Source organism: Rutilus rutilus, assembly GCF_951802725.1.
Source record: "Rutilus rutilus genome assembly, chromosome: 10".
NCBI lineage: Eukaryota > Metazoa > Chordata > Actinopteri > Cypriniformes > Leuciscidae > Rutilus > Rutilus rutilus.
The window spans coordinates 23,204,007-23,223,583 of record NC_140215.1 but is presented as its reverse complement, the minus strand read 5'-3'; the positions used below and the strand labels follow the sequence as shown (position 1 = coordinate 23,223,583).

The 19,577-nt window shown below is 37.4% G+C and overlaps 1 protein-coding gene across 2 annotated transcripts; it reads left to right on the top strand.

Moving 5' to 3' along the window:
- Positions 1-270: 270 nt before the first annotated feature.
- Positions 271-11,229, top strand: nup35 (nucleoporin 35). Of its 2 annotated transcripts, none has more exons than XM_084422436.1 (9): positions 271-425; positions 765-926; positions 1,042-1,169; positions 3,139-3,193; positions 3,283-3,418; positions 3,597-3,666; positions 3,752-3,880; positions 3,990-4,145; positions 10,496-11,229. In XM_084422436.1, exons 1-9 carry the CDS (start codon positions 413-415, stop codon positions 10,571-10,573), a joined length of 927 nt encoding a protein of 308 aa, XP_084278562.1. In that variant the 5' UTR covers positions 271-412; the 3' UTR covers positions 10,574-11,229. The 2 variants fall into 2 exon arrangements, with proteins under 2 accessions (XP_084278562.1, XP_084278563.1); XM_084422437.1 differs by lacking the exon at positions 10,496-11,229 and adding an exon at positions 7,843-7,967 and having other exon boundaries at positions 293-425.
- Positions 11,230-19,577: the final 8,348 nt, after the last annotated feature.

The following is a 19,577-nucleotide window of genomic DNA, read 5'->3' as shown; positions in this document are numbered from 1 at the left end:
GAACAACAGTGTCACCTACAGATGAGTTAGTGTAAGAACATTTTACCTGAACATTTTAAATTCAGTAATACAATTTGAATACACAGGTTCGTCGTTTTATCTGTGTTTACAACATAACATATACACGCATAAAATTAAGACAAAATGAGATACAAATTAATACAGTGACAAAAGAGAGTTACATTTAAAACAGGTCTTCATTTTATTTTTAAAAGTGCGAAACAAAAAATAAGTTTCACTTCTTTGCCTGCAGGGGCGCGCGCTGGTCTCGTGAAAGCGGAAGTTGGTGTCGGCTGATTTGAACGCGCGCAACTTCCGTTCCGTGTGGTTCAAAAAAATAGTTGCACTCCTTTTTTTATCTGGTAAAGCAGGGCTAATCTTTTGTCCGAGGCGGCCGTGTTAGTGACCCGGTATGGATATCCAGAGTAAGTTTTCATGCTTTACACGAGTCCTGTGTTTGTATGTTGATGTCTTTGATACGTTTGTAGAAACGTGCGCAATTGTGGCTGTGCTAATATGATCAGCTAAAGTCATGTGTTTTATCAGCATTATAACAACTAATGCGATATCTGTATATGCGGGTATTTCATATTTGTTGTAAAGTTACAAGCCTTTGAAAGTACCTCTTGAGTGATTTGCGTTTATTTGTTTATGTGCTCGATTTTCCACATTTTGCAGTTACTTGCAAATGTGGGTTCTAGATAACGTAGCCTAGTAGTTTGCAGGAAGTTTTTTTTTAAACACTTTCTGATGTCTCATAACAGGTATTGAACCAATGACACTTGGCTCCCCAACCTCCCCCAAGCCTGGTGCTCAGTTTTTACCTGGGTTTCTGATGGGAGACCTGCCTGCTCCTGTCACACCTCAACCCAGGTCTTTTGGGTTGACAGGAGGTGGGGCAGAAACTAGGTCTCCTCTTCTGGCTGGTAAACACCTATTATTCTTCGTTGTGTTTTGCTAATACCATAAGGAATTCCTGCTCCCCTTTTATACATGGCATAGAAGTTACTTGGTTAGAGATTTGATCCTCTCTTCCATCAGGTGGGTCTCCTCCACAGCCAGTGGTCCCAACACCTAAAGACAAGAGTGGAGCCCCTCCAGTCAGAAGCATCTACGATGACCTCAACGGTTCCTGTGTGGGAATGTCACCTCTTGCTGCTCGCAAACAAGTGAGAAGTGCATACAAACTTACAGATTTTAATTTAAGTCTGCAGCACATGTCCTTATAGAAGAACATGGAGAGACATTCAAATGTTTTTATCCTACATATATATTTTTAAAGGGGTGGTTGATTGATTTCACTTTTCTAACTTTAGTTAGTGTGTAATGTTGCTGTTTGAGCATAAACAACATCTGCAAAGTTATGACGTTGTTTTTTAAGGACTACAACAAACGGCTGGTAGGGACCACACAACATTCCTCTCGGGTTAGTGACATCACTAACCCTAAAATTTACATAAACTCCGCCCCCGGGACACGGTTTATAGATTAAGACAGAATATGCTAATCAATGACTAGAAGATAATTACACATACACATAAATTCACCAACTAACCATTCAGAAATGTTGTCTACATGTTGTCACTTCTTGAGTCTCTCTCTCTTTCTGACTCTGGTTTGAACATAAAAGGCTAAAAGTTTTTGAAATTTTCAGTGCAGTGTGAGGTAAAAGAACACAAGCTGTTGAAGCTCCGCCCTCTGTGCTGGGAGCAGCAGCTCATTTGCATTTAAAGGGATAGACACGGAAATGGTGCGTTTTTGCTCACCCTCAAAAAGTGACAACTTTAACATGCTGTATAAAAATATCTGTGGGGTATTTTGAGCTAAAACTTCACATACTCACTCTGGGGACATCAGAGATTTATTTTACATCTTGTGAAAAGGGCATTATACCACCCCTTTAATTGAGTAAATATACAAATAAAAAATTTATGACTTTCAAAGTCGGTAGAGAGTACTGATATAGTATTAGCTATAGGAATTTAATTATTGAATGAACAATATTGAAAATAAATAAGCCCTAATCAGATATATCGTGACAATTTGAAAATGTTATTTAAGAAATTTGGTAGTTAAAAGATACTGGGTTGGATTCACTAATAATTGCATGGATTATTTATATGTACAGGAAAACTCATAAGTTCACTCCTAATTCACAACACGTGCATATGCATTGCACATGAACTTGTTCTTAACATCGTTCTAATGTTAATTAATTAGCAAATTTGCCCCGCCTTCACCCATTCACAGGAGCTCAGAATACCTGATCACTCTGTCAACTTTACTGTAGTAAACGCTAGCCTACACAATGGCAAGTGGAAATCCTGGTTTAATTCAGCCATATATGTTTGAACCAGAAACTGATTCAGAAGTAGAAGTGGAAGAGTTAATTATACAGGCTCGTCTACTAGTCGATGTTTCAGAATGATAATGCGTTTTATTTATCGCTCTCTACAACGTCCGACACATAACAGTAATTAATATGATTAGCTTTTTGCTTGACTACATTATCAAACAGCTAATATAATTTGTTGCTAACGTTACACAAACCATGTTCCAATTCAGCATCTCAGAGTCAGACTGCTGCCTTCTAAAAATCAGCATCCTTAGAAACACTTTGAATAACTTAGAACGTCAGTGGAGAAAAACATATAGTTAATCATAACATCGTAATATACATATATATTTCACCCGCTATATTTCTAAATGTACCTGATTTTATATATCAGTAGAAAAATATAGCCCGCTGGGATAAACTGGCTTCTCTTGAGACTCCCCACATAGTAATGATAGGCTAAAGCCCGCCTGCCTGTGTTTGGTTACAAGGTAGTTTAAATGTCATCTTAACAGTAATACGGTTATAAGGCCATCCAGAGTATGTGATTTTCACATGTGTAGTTTGTTTTTTCCCTCATAAACTTAAACTAAATTTCAGTACGAAAGTTATTTGTGAATAATATATTTTTTTTCCGTAAAAACATTCGTACACTGATTTCACACACAAATATGCACGGTTAGTATATAAGACCGAATGTTTTTAATATTAATTGCACAGATTTAGCAATTACACACTGAGAAGGGATTGAAAACATTTTGTTAAGCAGAGTTTTTCCTTAGCTTGATATTTTACTTTCACAGCCATTTGCTGGAGTGCACACCCCATTGTCTGGTCTACCAGGGACACCAGGAACAGGTAAACATCATATGTAATTTGATTAAATGAATTAAATGAAGTTCCCTGCAAAAAAAAAATAGATTCTTAGTGACTTTCTTGTTTTATAGTCTCTAGTTTGTTTAGTCCTGTGGGGCAGCAGATGAAAACAACACTTTCCCCAGCTCAAGTAGATCCGTTCTTCACACAAGGAGATGCTCTGTCTTCTGACGACCAGCTAGATGACACCTGGGTCACAGTGTTTGGGTGTGTGGGTTTAAAAATATTTTTATATTTTTTTTTTATAAATTTTAAGGTTTAAATCTTTTTCTTCTTTTTTTCATAGTACTATTAAGTAATTCATCCTAGCACAAATATGATGTCAGGGTTTATGGCATCGTTGTTGTCTACATGTGGTATACAATTCTTGTTTGTTTGTTCACAGGTTCCCTCCAGCATCTGCTTCATACATCCTTTTACAGTTTGCACAGTATGGAAACATATTAAAACATGTAGTAAGTACAGGCCAGGTTTCATCATTGCAGTTTGGTTTATATTTGATTGTAATCTGTAAAAATGTATCTTTCTTTTCATTTACAGATGTCTAATACTGGAAACTGGATGCATGTTCAGTATCAGTCTAAACTGCAGGCACGGAAAGCTCTCAGTAAAGATGGAAAGATATTTGGAGAAGCCATTATGATTGGTGTCAAACCATGTATTGATAAGGTAGAAGCAGACAAGAAATAATTTCCTCATGAAAATTAGCAGTGGATGGAAGTGTCCCTCCATGTAATAATTGTAACAGTAATAATGTTATGTTGTATTTTTTTGGCAGTGTGTAATGGAAACCTCAGACAAGGGCAGTACTTCCAGTTCTGTGTTCACGCCCCCGGTGAAGGCTCATGGGACCCCCAGTCACCCTGTATCAACTCCCCGATCTGTCATGAGACCCCTCAGTGCGGCTTACAAAGCATCCAGCAGTGACTACCAGGTATAGTTCGTATAGAATACAAATTCATTAATGTAAATCTATCAAAAGCAGCTTTTAAGAAAATAAATGCATTTAATAATACAAGGGTTTTGTGGAAAGAGGAGCAGTTTATTGCATTTGGGAGCAAAGGAGCATATTATTAAACTACTCAGAGTAACTCAAAAAGTTTTTACTAAAATTAAGGTTTGTAAATTAATTTGGGCATAAATATTAATAAAATGGTTACATTTTACCATGGCTTTTCTGTTGCTCAAACAGTAGAGTGTAGAGGGTTCGATTCATGCAAGAACTGATAAGAATGCAGATGTGTACCTTGAAATGTAATGTAAGTCGCTTTGGATAAAAGCATCTGCCAAATGCATAACTGTAAAATGTGAATGTACTTTACAGTAAGGTCTCATTAGTTAACATTAGTTAATGCATTAACTAATATCAACTACAAATGAGCAGTACATTTGTTACTAGGGGTGTGCAGCGGAGACAATATTTGTAACTGTAATAATTAGAGCCCGACCAATATGGATTTTTGGGGGCCAATACCGATATTAGGGAGTAAAAAAAGATGTGTATATTATAGTACAGTACCAGTCAAAAGTTTGGACACACTTTCCCATTTGTGTGTTCAAACTTTTGACTGGTACTGTATATAGAATACAGTATATACATAAACAGAATATATATACATAAACACATTTTTTGCAATGATCACTCAAATGTGGTTATTATTATTATTATTATTATTATTATTATTATTTACCAATTTAACAAACTTTATTATCCAAAACAAGTCTGACATCAGTGCGCTGAACAGTAAACTTTACTTCTTCTTATTATAAATAACTTACAAAAACATACAAAATATATATAACTTGAATTAAGAAAATAAAAGGTAACTGTGTTGGGCAAGCAAGCTACTGCCAATCCAACAGGGGCAGGTTTATGCAGGAAGCACAGCTTTTCTCTAAAATTAATAAATACTAATAATGAAATATAAATAAATAAACTTTAACTGCAAAGAATTTGGTGATGTGTTGTGTGGGGCAAGCCTATGTAAATGAACAATTGAATAAACATAACACTTTTTTTTTTTTTCACAAGTCCCCTTCGGTCCTACAGTCCTTCAAACTGCCAATCCAACAGAGGCAGGTTATAATGCAGAAAGCACAGCTTTTCTGCATTCTCTCCTTTGAGGGAGCTTTGCTTCTCTTCATAAATGTTGCTAATAGTGCTGAACACCCTCTCTTGGCACAGAGGAGGGTGGACAGGAGAGGTATCTCCTAGCCTGGCCTGATAGCCTCTTGAACCGGCTAGTGTTGTGCTTCCACCACTCCAATGGGTTGCCTCTTTTTCTGTCTGACTGGCTCCATCATGTACCTCTCGAGCTCTTCAAGGATCCCCTCAGGTGCCTGTGCATGACTGGTTGAAGTGAGCATGGTGTCATACAGACTGTCTAGAAGACTGTGGGCCTGGTCCTCCACTCTCTGCCTTTTGGGGTCTCCCTCATTACTGGTGCTATCTGCTGGTGTTGGGTCTGGTGGAGTCTTCTCTGCCTCTTCCCTCATCCAGGCTTTGGCTTGGGTTAGTGTCTCTGGTGACAAGGGCCACTCCTTGTCCTTGTAGCGTGGGTGGAGCAGGCATGCAAGCACCACCTCTTTTGACTCTTTTACTAGTTTGGTAAACCTTTTCTCCAGGCTCTCCAGCATAGTTTTCCTCAGAGTCTGGATTCCTTTACTGGTGGGTCCCTGTGACTCCAGCAGACACCTCAGCACCGCTACACGTGGTATAATGCAGGAGGCAGAGGAGTCTGCTTTGCTCATTTCCTGTGTTACCTCCTCCAATGGTGTCAGGGTCTCTGCCAGGTTGGCTGCCACATCCCACTCGTCCGCAGTTGGACAAGTGAACTGCCCATGGTCACTTGAATTGGCTGTGATTGCTCTTTTGCTCCAGCATCCTCAGGAGCATGTGTAGTGTGGAGTTCCACCTGGTTGGCACAGCCTGGAGTATGGAATGCTGAGGGACACCAATCTCCTTCTGAATTACAGAGAGCCGTTGCTGTGCAATAATTGAGTGGTTAAAGTGGGTGGCTATTCTTTTTAGTTTGGCCAGTATGTCCCCCACCACCCTTTGGGAGCTGAGGCCATCATTAATGATCAGCTGAAGTGTATGGGCACTGCAGCTCAGGTCAGGCATCTCCACAAGTCTCATGCCTTTTACCATCTTCGCGCCACTGTCCCATCTTCGCGCCACTGTCCCTTAGCACCAGGAGGACACGCTGTGCGTTGATGTTCCATTCCTTAAGCATGGTCAGGAAGATCTGCCTGATGTATTCCCCTCTGTGGGACCCAGACATGGCCTTCACATTCAACACAATTTGGACCCTATTCTAGTTCCTGTCGATGAAATGAGCAGTCAAGCTTATGGGGGCTTCAGTATATCCAGACCAACAGTCAGTCATAAAGGCAATGCTGTTTCCTGCATTTTCTGCAGAGAGAAGTTGCTTTATTTGGGTTACAACTTTTGAGTGGATTTGGTCCATTAGCGGAAATACTTCTCACTTTTCAAAGGGTACCTGGGTTCTGCCTTGGCTAGTAATCTTTTAAAACCAGCACCCTCCACAATTGCATAAGGCAGGATCTCAGTTGCGATCATTTCCATGATCAACTTGTCCAGCTCCTTTGATCTTTTATTGTCTGTGGTCCACTTTGTGGTCTTATCAAACACTTGTTTGATTGTGGGCTGTGATGGAGCTCTGTTTTCTTTAGGCTGCTTTATCATGTGCCTCATGATAGGCTTCTTTATGTTTCACTTTAAAGGGATAGTTCGGCCAAAAATGATATTTAACCCATGATTTACTCACCCTCAAGCCGTTCGAGATGTATATGTCAATCTTTTTTCAGACGAACACATTTTCAGTTATTTTAGAAAATGTCTTAGATCTTTCAGTGGTTATAATGTGAAGCTATGGGGTCCACCTCCTTCAAGTCCCAAAATGTGCATGCATCCTTGACAAAAGTAATCCATCCGGCTCCAGGGGGATAAACGAAGGCCCTCTGAGGGTAATCCGTGCGGTTTTGTCGTAAAAATATACATATTTAAAACTTTATAAACAAAAATAACTGGCTTCCGGTAGCGGTCGACGTAGAACGAACGTGACAGCGCAGCCAGAGAGCAGAGCAAAACAAAACTCTACGTTCGTTCTACGTCACGACGCTTCCTACGCTACGTCATACACCAGCATCCATCTCCGTGAACGCGCGTCCTGTTATCCAACAAACATGAGGAGTGACTGTGTCTGCCGATATATTTTTTCTATTATTCGGTATAATTTGTTAGTCGTTTTCAAGCCGTTATCCGTGCCTTTCCAAATATGGTATTCGGCATGGGCACATCCCTATTTGTAACAGTATTTATTCATCTTGTTAATGTTAGTTAACTGTTCATTGTTAGTTTGTTAGCTCAGGTCCATTAAATAATATTAACAGCAGGGCTGGGAAGAGTATTGAAAAAGTAAAAGTACTCAGACTACATTTTTTTGAAAGTATTGGTTGAGCAAAAGAAAAAAAACTATTTGAGTAAAAGTACTCATGAGTAGTGAGTACTGAGCTGTGGATTCTACCCCCTTATAATAAACACTTTACACTACTATTTTTAAATGTAGAAAATACTGTAATTGACATTCTCTTTTGCTGTTTTTCAGAAAGAATGAAGAATATCTAGATCCATCAACAGTTTTAATATTGTCTTTTAAAAAATAAATCACTTATCACTGATGAAACGTATCCCAAATGTACTTCCAAAACAATAGGAAAATGCTATTACAAATGTAAAGATGAAAGTAACTAAGTACACTCATCACTAAGGATTTAAAATCCTTAGTAAGGCCTTAACACTGAGCGAAGTATTGTTGTACATAAAATATCAATGTTCAGAACAGTACAAAGAATATTTTTTTTTTTTTTTTTTGCTGATTGTATGAAATGGATTAAAAAAAAAAAAACTGTTTATAAATGAGTTGTAGTTTTATTGCATCGCACTGACAGAGATGCAGTATAACGTGCATGGGTTATCCAATAGGTGCATACTGAATTTGATCCTCCAATGTCAGTACATTTATCCATGGTAAGCTTTTTTCCACATTAAGCATTTTAGAATGTCCCCAACAAACTTTTTCACATACTAAACTCAATGAGCTGCCCACTGCTGCAGGACACGTGCGAGGGAGAGGTGTGGCAGTGCAGATCGTAGTCTCTCCTATGTTCAAGTAAATAAATGGGAATGGGAGTTCCCCACATTATGAACGTGCTACTTGCAGGAGTTATAAATATTGTAAACACCTGCAACCTCGTGCCAAATTTTATGCCCTGTATATATGCAGATCATCTAGTAAGCCGAAATCCTATATTTGCCATAACTTTTTTTTTTTTTTATTAGAGGAAGAATTAAATGCTGATGTTTCAATTGAATCTATTGGTGCAATCTACTGCTGTGGTTTAAGTTTTCTGTGCAATTTAATTTACTCTTGATGCATAATTTAATTTAAACAAGCATGTAATGACCATGAATTATAATTTTTTTACAAATCTGTTTTGAGCTACATTCATGTGATTTGAAATCCTGTTCAAATCGCATTTCTGGAAATGATTCAGTCTGACTGCTCTTGCCGTTGTTATAGGAAACATGCTGAAAGTCACTGCAGAAACAAGACTGTGATGTTGCAAAGTGCCGGTCGAGCAGAAAATTACAATATAATTGAGATTTAGAATTTCTGCCGCTGCATCAGAAGACGTAGTAGCCCAGTGCGGCGGCTACACATTGTCATGTTGTAAATAAGACAACATTTGTTGTTTTAGGCATATCCTTACCAACACATCATCATGCTTTGGAGGCCTACAGTCACGGAATCACTGCACATTATATAAACTGTAAATTCAGCGTTTGAGAGGAAAAATGTCAAATGCTGACAGAAAACGCGACAACTTGAGTGAAGAGACCGTTTCATTCTTACCTTTTATAGTCCGTAATATCCATAAACTCGATAGTACAGTTGGATGCGCAATGCTAGAGCTTTTATGTAAACAGGTTGTTTGCTGCATTCATCCAATCAATGACACTGACTCCACAAATATGCAAACAAGAACATTAACCCAGGGTTTAGGAATGCACAATAGGCGCGCTTCCATTACAGATTTTCTAAATGTCGAGAAAAAACTATTGCGAAATGACGGCGTTTCCATTAACCGATGTATGCGACTAAAACTTTATACTTGTGAGAGGCTCGTATGAGGTGCTTCTGGGTGTTTCTCCCTCATATCTGCTTCGGGGTCTTGATTGTGGCATTTATTTGCGTTTAGAATCCATTATTCTTTCGTCTTTTATGAATTTAATAAAGAACTCTCTCGTCTTCTGTCCAAACATACCGCGTTATCTATGTCAGGTGACCTGGAAATGCGTGTGACCTTTCCGTTGCAGTTTTGCGAAATATTTCTTTTTCGAATTGACTGAAAAACCACCTCATGCGAGCGTAATATATATTTTTTCGATAATGGGAGTTTTTGTAAAAAAAATGCGTGTTTCCATTGGGCGTATTTTCAATTCGCAATTTCAATTTGCGCAATTTGAAGGGTAAATGAAATGCGGCTAATGTGAAACGTCTATTTTATAAATACCCAGGATTAAATGTTAATCATGGGTAAGTTATTAGCAGTGTGAAACGTGAAGCAAGATAACCCAGGATTAGAATGACCCAGGATCAACTACTTCAAGTGTGAAAAGCCCTTGTGTGGACAGTCAATATTTTATATCAGATTCCTATCAGATACACAAATAATCGGATTTGTACTGACAGTGTGAACAGCCTAAGATTAGTAAATGCTTAAAGTGTTTGTTATTGTTAGTTCATGTTAACTAATGTAGTTAACTAACGCTAACAAATTGAACCTTATTGTAAAGTGTAGCCAATAAAAATGAAAGTCTGAATAACACCCTGTCGGCAGCAGAACCTGACGTAATTTGGGAATAATGTGCATCTCTTTCTATTTTGTAGTTTTCACACACCTGGGTGAACATGAGCTAATATATTTGTGATTTTAATTGTTTTATTTTATGCCTTTGTTCTTGCAGTTTTAATATCTCAATAGCCATTTGCAAAAAAATATTTTTCATATGGTTTTGAATGACAGGAATGGGTAAGATGATGATGATGATGATAATATTCGGCGTATTATAATCTAGATTTAGAAATGTTATTTAAATGGCTAGTTACTGGATGAAACTGAAATGTGCTGTAAGGAACAACATTTTAAAAGCATAATTTGTGAAATACCTCCTTTTTGTTTTGTTCTGATTTATAGGTTGTGTCAGATCAACAGACACCAAAAAAGGATGACAGTTTTGTATCGAAAGCAATGGAGTATATGTTTGGATGGTAATCTTTCACTCACAGGGTCCTGATGAAAAAGCTCTGAGATCATCAACAGCCTCTGATGTGTTGACATTGCTCTAAAAAACTAACATTGGGTTTTTCTGAGCACAATCATTGAGTGAATACAAAAGCACTTTATCTCTACGTTTGCGGACTGTCTGACATTGCGTGCTCTTTTGCTGAAGATGGACTCTTGAGTGTTTCACTTGGACTGCTTTCAGCTGCTGGGTTTGGAGTTGGTCCCGTCAAGTCTGTCCTCAAAATCATACAGATTTAACAACTTAATTGTGTGCATTAAGTGTTTCAGGTCTTAAACATGCCAAAAGAGGGTTCTGCTGGTAATTTAAGGAGCATATCATGACACTCTCTCACGGGACCCTATTGTACGAAATCTGACATTTTTACTTGACTGTGTGTGGTTATGGTCTGCTTTATTGATCTCTTAAGAATATCATTGATTATTCAGAATTTTGATACCAAGACCTTATTCTACGATTTAACCACATTTTCATGGGTTATATACATCTGTTTTTAGGTTATTGTGGGTTTTCACTAACTTTATCAATTATTTTAACGGAACAGAAAAAACTTTTTTTTTTTTTTTATGTCTGATTTTGAAAATGACTTTTCCCTTTAATAAAAATTGTCTGACTAGAAACTGCAGTTTGTTTTCTGTTATTTTTTTTAAATGTACACTAGGTAACTTCAAAATGAATGAGTAAATGCATCATAATTCCTTTGTCCATACACACACTGCCTTTCAAAAGTGCGCTGTATCCCATGTGCTTCAAGGTTTCAACTGCATTCAGCGCTGTTCTTCTACAGACCTCGACCAGTTTTAATAAGTGGCTATTTGAGTTACGGATGCCTTTCTATCAGTTCAAGTCAGTCTGGCCATTCTCCTCTGACCTCTGGCAGATCTTCTTGACCATGTCTACATGCTAAAAGAGTGGCTGTCATGTGATTGGCTGATTAGATATTTGCATTAATGATCAGTTCAAAAGGTGTGATAAAGTGGCTGGTTAGAATATGTGCATAAGATCTATTGAACCATTTCAAGTTTAATTTCAAACAATTTGAGATGTAATTCAGTTAATTTCTTATTGAACTTTTGCATTTCTTTACATTACATTAAAACATATATTTACACATTCTCTGTTCAACTCTGAATGCCGCTGAATAGTATGCGGTAGTTAAAGAAAAAGCGTGTTGCTGTTAAATGGAATTATGGACAAAAACCCTGATGCAATGTGACAGCGACCTGAAGACCGCATTGTGAATGCCTTTATAAGGATATGTGAGTTGTGCACGTCATGTAGAAGGCTGGTAAGATTGGCAACTGAATGACATGCTTTCTCTGGGCATATCATTCTCCAGATGACAAACAAATGAAGCTGCAGCATTTACTTCAACAAAAATTAAATCAAATTAATTTCATATGGAGTGGGATGTGCTAATGAGAACAAATTGACATGCATTGCCTTCATTCCTTAAACCCATTCACAGCTGAGCATATTTATTGAATTATTGATTTTGTGTGCTTGCCTCATTTGTACAATATTCATTTTTTTCCCCTCAAATCTGTCACGTGTAATGAAATCCAATATGTAATTTGTGGCTGCTAGCAAGATTGTAACTTGACCCAGATTTTCCATTATTTCTTGAGATTTGATTGGAGACTCAAAGGATAAGACTTATAGATGAAGCAAGACTTGTTGAGATTTTTGAGATTTTTTTTTTTCTGCTCTGGACTCTTTCAGTGATCTTCCAGATGACCCTGAGACTTGTTTGAGGTGTATGAAGCTCGCTCTGATCAGGCAGGGTAGCCAGCTGGATGCCCAAATCAGACACATGGCTGAGTGCTTGCTGAAGGTGACACAGAGCGGGTCTCTGGAGGTGAGGCTGACCCTTGCTGTCAGTGCACAGCTCAGGTGATACGCTCAGAGATGCACGCTACCCCCGGGCCTGCTTGAGATATTAATCCATCCTGATTACTGCTGTTTTTACACCGGAGGCATGATTTAACTAACCTTGAAACAGGCTTATTTTTGTGGCTTATGCATAAATGAAGTAAAGTCTAGTGGTTGGTATAACTGTTGAAGCATTCGGGGATTTATTGACCTCACAAGACATCAGGGGTCTTGTTTAATTTTAAAGTTAAGTATTTTAAAAATGAATGTTACCTACTCAAACTTTTTTCAATGAACACACTGTTTTTGTTTTGGATCCACTGCAATGCAAGAAAGCAGCCACACTTTTCATGCATTTTACAGTTCAAACCTATGTTGAACTCAGATGAGATGGGATGTTGACCACTAGATGGCAGCGTGTTCATTTACTGCTTTTTTAAAGCAGAAATAACTTTCTTGTAGCGCCTTTATTTGAGTTTGAACCTTAAGTTCATGCATGCTTCTTTCTGATGCAACTTGCAAACAAAAGTTCAGTGATAACTGTGAGCCAATCATTTGATGCAAGGTTACATTTAATTAAGACATGCTAGATGAGCTACAAAATGTGTCATTTAAATCAGCTCATTCTAATTTGACCAATTGCAACAATGTAATTTTAATAAGTATTTGATTATCATTGACTAATTTTTTCTCCATTTTATATGAGATTGTTTAAAAAAAGCTGTTTGTTAATAAGATTGACATGTCCAGGCTTTTGGATTTGAATTGGACAATTTATTGTTTGTGCCTAAAGATGTGATAGATGCAAATATGAAATCTTGCATGCTATTTTTGGGCATTATTATAGAGCATCCAATGTGCAATGGTGCTATTTTAAACGTGATCAGTTGTTATAGATGCAGTGGCAGGTAAAAGATGACTCTGTCACCGTAAAATGCAGCCTAATTCAAAACACGTCAGGATGCAGGTCCTCTTAGTCACTGTGTAATCGTGTATTAAAGAGATCAGGAAGGAATTAAATGAGACCTTGGCTGTGCAACAGGATTTATGCAGGTCCTATTAGACTTATTCATTTATAGTTTTAATTAAATTCTGGAAATGCAGCACTGCAGAAAAGTAACCTGTTATTGGATAATCTGGGTGTGTAGGCTCTCAGGGCAGGGTGCATATCAATAATGCCTCCAGTGAAAAGGCCACAGCAGTATGGACTATTTAATGAGAGGATGTGAATTAACTCGGGAGTCGGATAGGGAAAGAGGAGAGCCACCTTGCAATGAAATGCTTCTTTATTTGGCACACAATGGAATAAGGGCCGGAAAAATCAATGATAATATCTCCCGATTACAATCATCAAGGTTTACTTCTCTTTCAGAATGATACTTATCAATTCCCTTAAGAGCAACAGCCTGTGTGAAGGATCAATACCATGCTGGTGGTGCTGTGGTTTTACCTAATGCGTGCAAGCCCTGGGCGTTTGGTGCGTGTGTGTGTGTATTAGAATGCGTGTGTGTGTCTGCCACATTAGAATAGCCTTGCTTTCATTTGGCTCTAAAGGAGATCAGAATAAGAGGGGTTTTCATGTGAAGCATTCTCATTCCAGATCACATTCAGACATGATCTAATTCTTCAAGAGGTTCTCCGTGATTGTTGATGGTGGTAATGAGGACTCCCTCCTCATCTTCCCATGTGGAGAGGGAGTGAGGGATAAGAACATAGCAGAAAGTCTTTTCTGTGTTTTCTAGTAAAAAGTGTCTGAACAAGATAGATTTACTTTAGAATCAATCTTTTATAAGATAATTTAAAAAAAAAAAAAATAATAAGGATAAGGATAATTGAGACTTAGACATGCATATTAAAATACATCTTCCACATGTTCCCAGGGTGGAGAGGGAATGAGGGATAAGAATACTGCAAAAAATATTTGTATTAAGCAGGATTTTTTTCCTTGTTTTCCAGTAAAAAAACAAAAAATCTAAATAAATTTACTTGAGAACCAAACATTGATAAGATATTAAACTTGTTTTCAAAGAATGTTTTTTTAAATAATAACAATAATTACAATTATAATATAACAATTATTGAAATAATTATAATAACAACTATTATTATTATTATAATATTAATTATTATAGAATATATTATAATATTATGAACAATTATTAATTATAACAACAACCATAATACATATTATTAATACTGAGGCTTGTCTTTTAATCCTCAATAATAATATTTTTTTATGATAATAGATACATTATAATAATAATTACAATTGTAATATAATTGTATTGATAATAACTTGTATTATTAGGGCCCAAGCCCTGAAAGGGCGAAGGCCCTATTGTTTTCGGTAGGATTATTATTATTAGGGCCCAAGCCCTGAAAGGGCGAAGGCCCTATTGTTTTCGGTAGGATTATTAGGGCCCAAGCCCTGAAAGGGCGAAGGCCCTATTGTTTTCGGTAGGATTATTAGGGCCCAAGCCCTGAAAGGGCGAAGGCCCTATTGTTTTCGGTAGGATTATTATTATTAGGGCCCAAGCCCTGAAAGGGCGAAGGCCCTATTGTTTTCGGTAGGATTATTATTATTAGGGCCCAAGCCCTGAAGGGGCGAAGGCCCTATTGTTTTCGTTAGGATTATTATTAGGGCCCAAGCCCTGAAAGGGCGAAGGCCCTATTGTTTCCGGTAGGATTATTTATTATTATTATTATTATTATTATTATTATTATTTTGTCAACCTTTCGGGCACTTTTGGGGCTCTTAACATGCTCGAAAACTCTTGAAATTTTGCACACACGTCAGAACCCGCGGCCATCAGGGCCGGACTGAAGCTGGTACCCGGGCGTGGCAGGGGGGCTCGACAGCGCCCCCTGGAACGGGATCCGAACACGTGTCCATAAATCAAACACGCTTGCATGTAATAATATGAAACTCGGTACACATATAGATCTCATCGGGCCGAACAACTTTCGTGCTCTAAGTTTTACGCCAGCCAAACAGGAAGTTGGCTATTTAGCGTTGTTTGGAAACGCATGCTGTGGAATTTAATGTACTCCTCCTAGGGAATTCATCGATTCGCCTCCAAACTCGGTGTGCATGAAGTCAAGACATTGAGGATGCTAAATTGCGGACGGATTTTTGATATCTCGAACGGTTTGGCCGTGGCGAGGAAACAAATTTATGGCCAAAAAATGAAACAGGAAGTGTGTTATAACTTCTGCATACATTAACTGATCTTGATGAAACTTCAGCAGTGTGTTCGTTGTAAGAGGCCGATCGCACAGATGTGACTATTGTGAGTCAAAGTTATAGCGCCACCAACAGGCAGCAGGAAGTACATCACTTTCAAAATGCTTTGAAATCAGTGTCTTATTTTTACCCGATTTGCTTCAAACTTTATGTGTACAATGTAGACACACGGCAGATGTAAACCTGTGAAAGGATTATTGATATCTTAGATACTGTTGCCGTGGCAACGCATCAAACTTTAATATTCTTTTTTGATGCTTTTGAGACTCTTAACATACTTGAAATTGCATGAAACTCAACAGACACATCACATTTATTAGCCAGTAGACATGTGCAAAGTTTCAGAAATGGGCGTGGTGGAATGGCTCAGTAGCGCCACCTTTAGTCAAAAATGGGGGCTTAGTTTTTCCTAGAATCACAAAACTTGGTATGTGTATTGTTCTCATCAAGACGGACAACTTTCTAATTTACATGAACCATCTCCGACCAACAGGAAGAGAGATATTTTGGTTTGAATGTGGATTTTCTGAAGAATTTTCTCTCCCTCTCTCTGTGTCTGTGTGTGTGTGAGGGGAGGGGGGGATTTGACTATTGCTTTTATATTGTTAATCAAGGTTTCAGGGGCTTTTGGGGTCCTTAACGTGCTCAAAAACTCTTGAAACTTTGCACACAGGTCAGAACCCACGGCCATCAGGGCCGGGCTGAAGCTGGTACCCGGGCGTGGCTGGGGGGCTCAACAGCGCCCCCTTGAACGGGGTTCTAAAACTTGATCCATATATCAAACACGCTCGCATGAATTAATATGAAACTCGGTACACATATAGATCTCATCGGGCCGAACAACTTTACCCCGGTCAAGTTTTACGCCAGCCCAACAGGAAGTCGGCTATTATGGGTTGTTTGGAAAATGCTTGCTGTGGAATGTGAAATACTCCTCCTAGAAAATTCACCGTGTCCCCTTCAAACTCGGTGTGCATGTAGTCAAGACTTTGAGGATGCTAAATTGCGGACGGATTTTTGATATCTCGAACGGTTTGGCCGTGGCGAGGAATCGAATTTATGGCGAGAAAAGAGAAACACGGAAGTGGAATAACTTCTGCATACATTAACTGATCTTGATGAAACTTCAGCAGTGTGTTCGTGGTAAGAGGCCGATCAGATGGATGTAGCTATTGTGAGTCAAAGTTATAGCGCCACCAACTGGCAGCAGGAAGTGTGTCACTTTCAACATGCTTTTGACAAAAGTGGGGGGGTTAGTTTTAACTACAGTAAAGAAAAAATAGTTTGTATATTGTTCTCATCAAGCCGGACAACTTTCTAATTTACATTCAATAGCTCTGGCCATCAGGAAGTCAGATATTTTGGTCTGAATGTGAATTTTTTTGCAAAATCAGCCTCTGAATTTTTTGCCACTCTTCTTAAACTATTTATTTTATTCGTACCAAACTTTTTCAACATGATGAAACTACATTAAATATGCTAAATTGTGAATGGATAAAAAATATCTCAAACGGTTTTGCTATGGCGAGGGATTAAAGTAAAAATCTTCTAAAAATGTAATTATATACCATTTATTTCTATATAAAAGTATACAAATATCACAACTAAACCCATTTTATTCTGTTTTTGCAATTCAAGAAGAATGAAAAAGTTAAAAACAGGCTATTTAGTGCTATTTGGTTCAACAAAAAAGCAAACATAGGGCTATACTGCCCTCTTGTGTCCAAAAGGACATCAAAATAGTATATAAAACTTTTTACCAGGTAGGCCAATATTGTATTTAAATATACATTTATTAGGTATGTGTCTGAGGATATTTTCCCACCGGTTAATCGATGTGTGACACGAGTGGGTGCTTTTAAATCGCTAATATAATAGTGAAAGAAAAATAATGATAATGTTGCACACACAAATCACACACATGTGGGAAAGAATGATGCTTTTAAACAACACTAAACCGCCATTAGGTGTCGCCAGGCATCCATCTTAATAAGCGAGTCATTGATTCATTCGTTCAAACGATTCGTTCGAATGAGTCGATCATGATTAAGACAGATGTTTATGGATTGATCATTCAATCTTTGAGTCAACCGATTTAAAAATGCTGAATCGTTCAGTTATGAGAAAACACGTGATGCGTGATGGTTCTGCCGTGATCTTTGTTTAACTATTTTCGCTGCTGAAACAGAACAAAAACAGTCAACATTGCATCTAAAATGTAAGTGACTTAATTGTAACTGTTTATTAACCTGTTGTATGAAATCTAGGGGTGGGAGAAAAAATTGATTCTTAGATGCATCGCGATGCGGACGTGGACGATTCTGAATCGATTCACAAATGTCAAAAAATCGATTCTCTAAAAAAATATTTTTCTAATAACGTAATATTGACGGAAGGCAAAAGGCGGAACTCTAAGCGGACGTGCGTGCAGTCTGTGGCGCGCACATAACAGAGAAGTTTCTTCTGCTCACCAAGGCTGCATTTATTTGATTAAAAATACAAACAAAAACAGTAATATTGTAAAATAGTATTCCAATTTAAAACAGCTGCTTTCTATTTTAATATATTTTAAACTGTTATTTATTCCTGTGATCAAAGCTGAGTTTTCAGCATCATTACTCCAGTCGTCACTGTCACATGATCCTTCAGAAATTATTCTAATATGATGATTGATACTCAAGAAACATTCATTATTATTTTAAATGTCGAAAACAGTTGTGTACAGTCTTTGATGAATAGAAAGTTCAAAAGAACAGCATTTATCTGAAATCTAAAGCTTTTGTAACGTTAAACACTACCGCTCAAAAGTTTGTGGTTAGTAATAATTAAAATTTTATTTTTGGGGGAAAGAAATAAAATAAATCAGTACTTTTATTTATGAAGGATGAGTTAAACTGATCAACAGTTACAGTAAAGACATTTATAATGTTAAAAATATATATATTTGAAATATATGCTGTTCTTTTGAACTTTACATTCATCAAAGCATTTAGAAAAAAAAAAATCTGTACACAACTGTTTTCAACATTGAAAATAATAATGAATATTTATTGAGCATCAATCATCATATTAGTATGATTTCTGAAGGATCATGTGACACTGAAGACTGGAGTAATGATGCTGAAAACTCAACTTTGATCACAGAAATGAATTACTATGTAAAATATTTTAAAATTGAAAACAGCTGTTTTAAATTGGAATAATATTTCACAATATTACTGTTTTTGTTTGTATTTTTAATCAATAAATGCAGCCTTGGTGAGCAGAAGAGACTTCTCCTAAAAACATTAAAAATCTTTCTGACCCCGAACTTTTGAACAATAATATATATATATATATATATATATATATATATATATATATATATATATATATACATATACATATATACATATACATATATATGTATGTATGTATGTGTGTGTATGTATGTATGTATATATATATATATATATATATATATATATATATATACATATACATATATATGTATGTGTGTGTGTGTGTGTGTGTGTGTGTGTGTATGTATGTATGTATGTATATATATATATATATATATATATATATATATATATATATATATATATAAATATAGCTGCGAGCAGCGATGGAGGGCCAAAGCCGGCGGTACCGCCACCCCGGTGCCTTTAGGTAACTAAAGGCACCGGGGTTGCGGTGCCACCGGCTTGGGCCCGTAATCGCTGCTCGCAGCTATATTTATTATTATTATTGTTCTTCAAGGGTTCGGGGGCTTTTGGGGCCTTTAACGTGCTCAAAAACTCATGAAACTTTGCACGCAGGTCAGAACCCGCGGCCATTAGGGCCGGGCTGAAGCTGGTACCCGGGCGTGGCAGGGG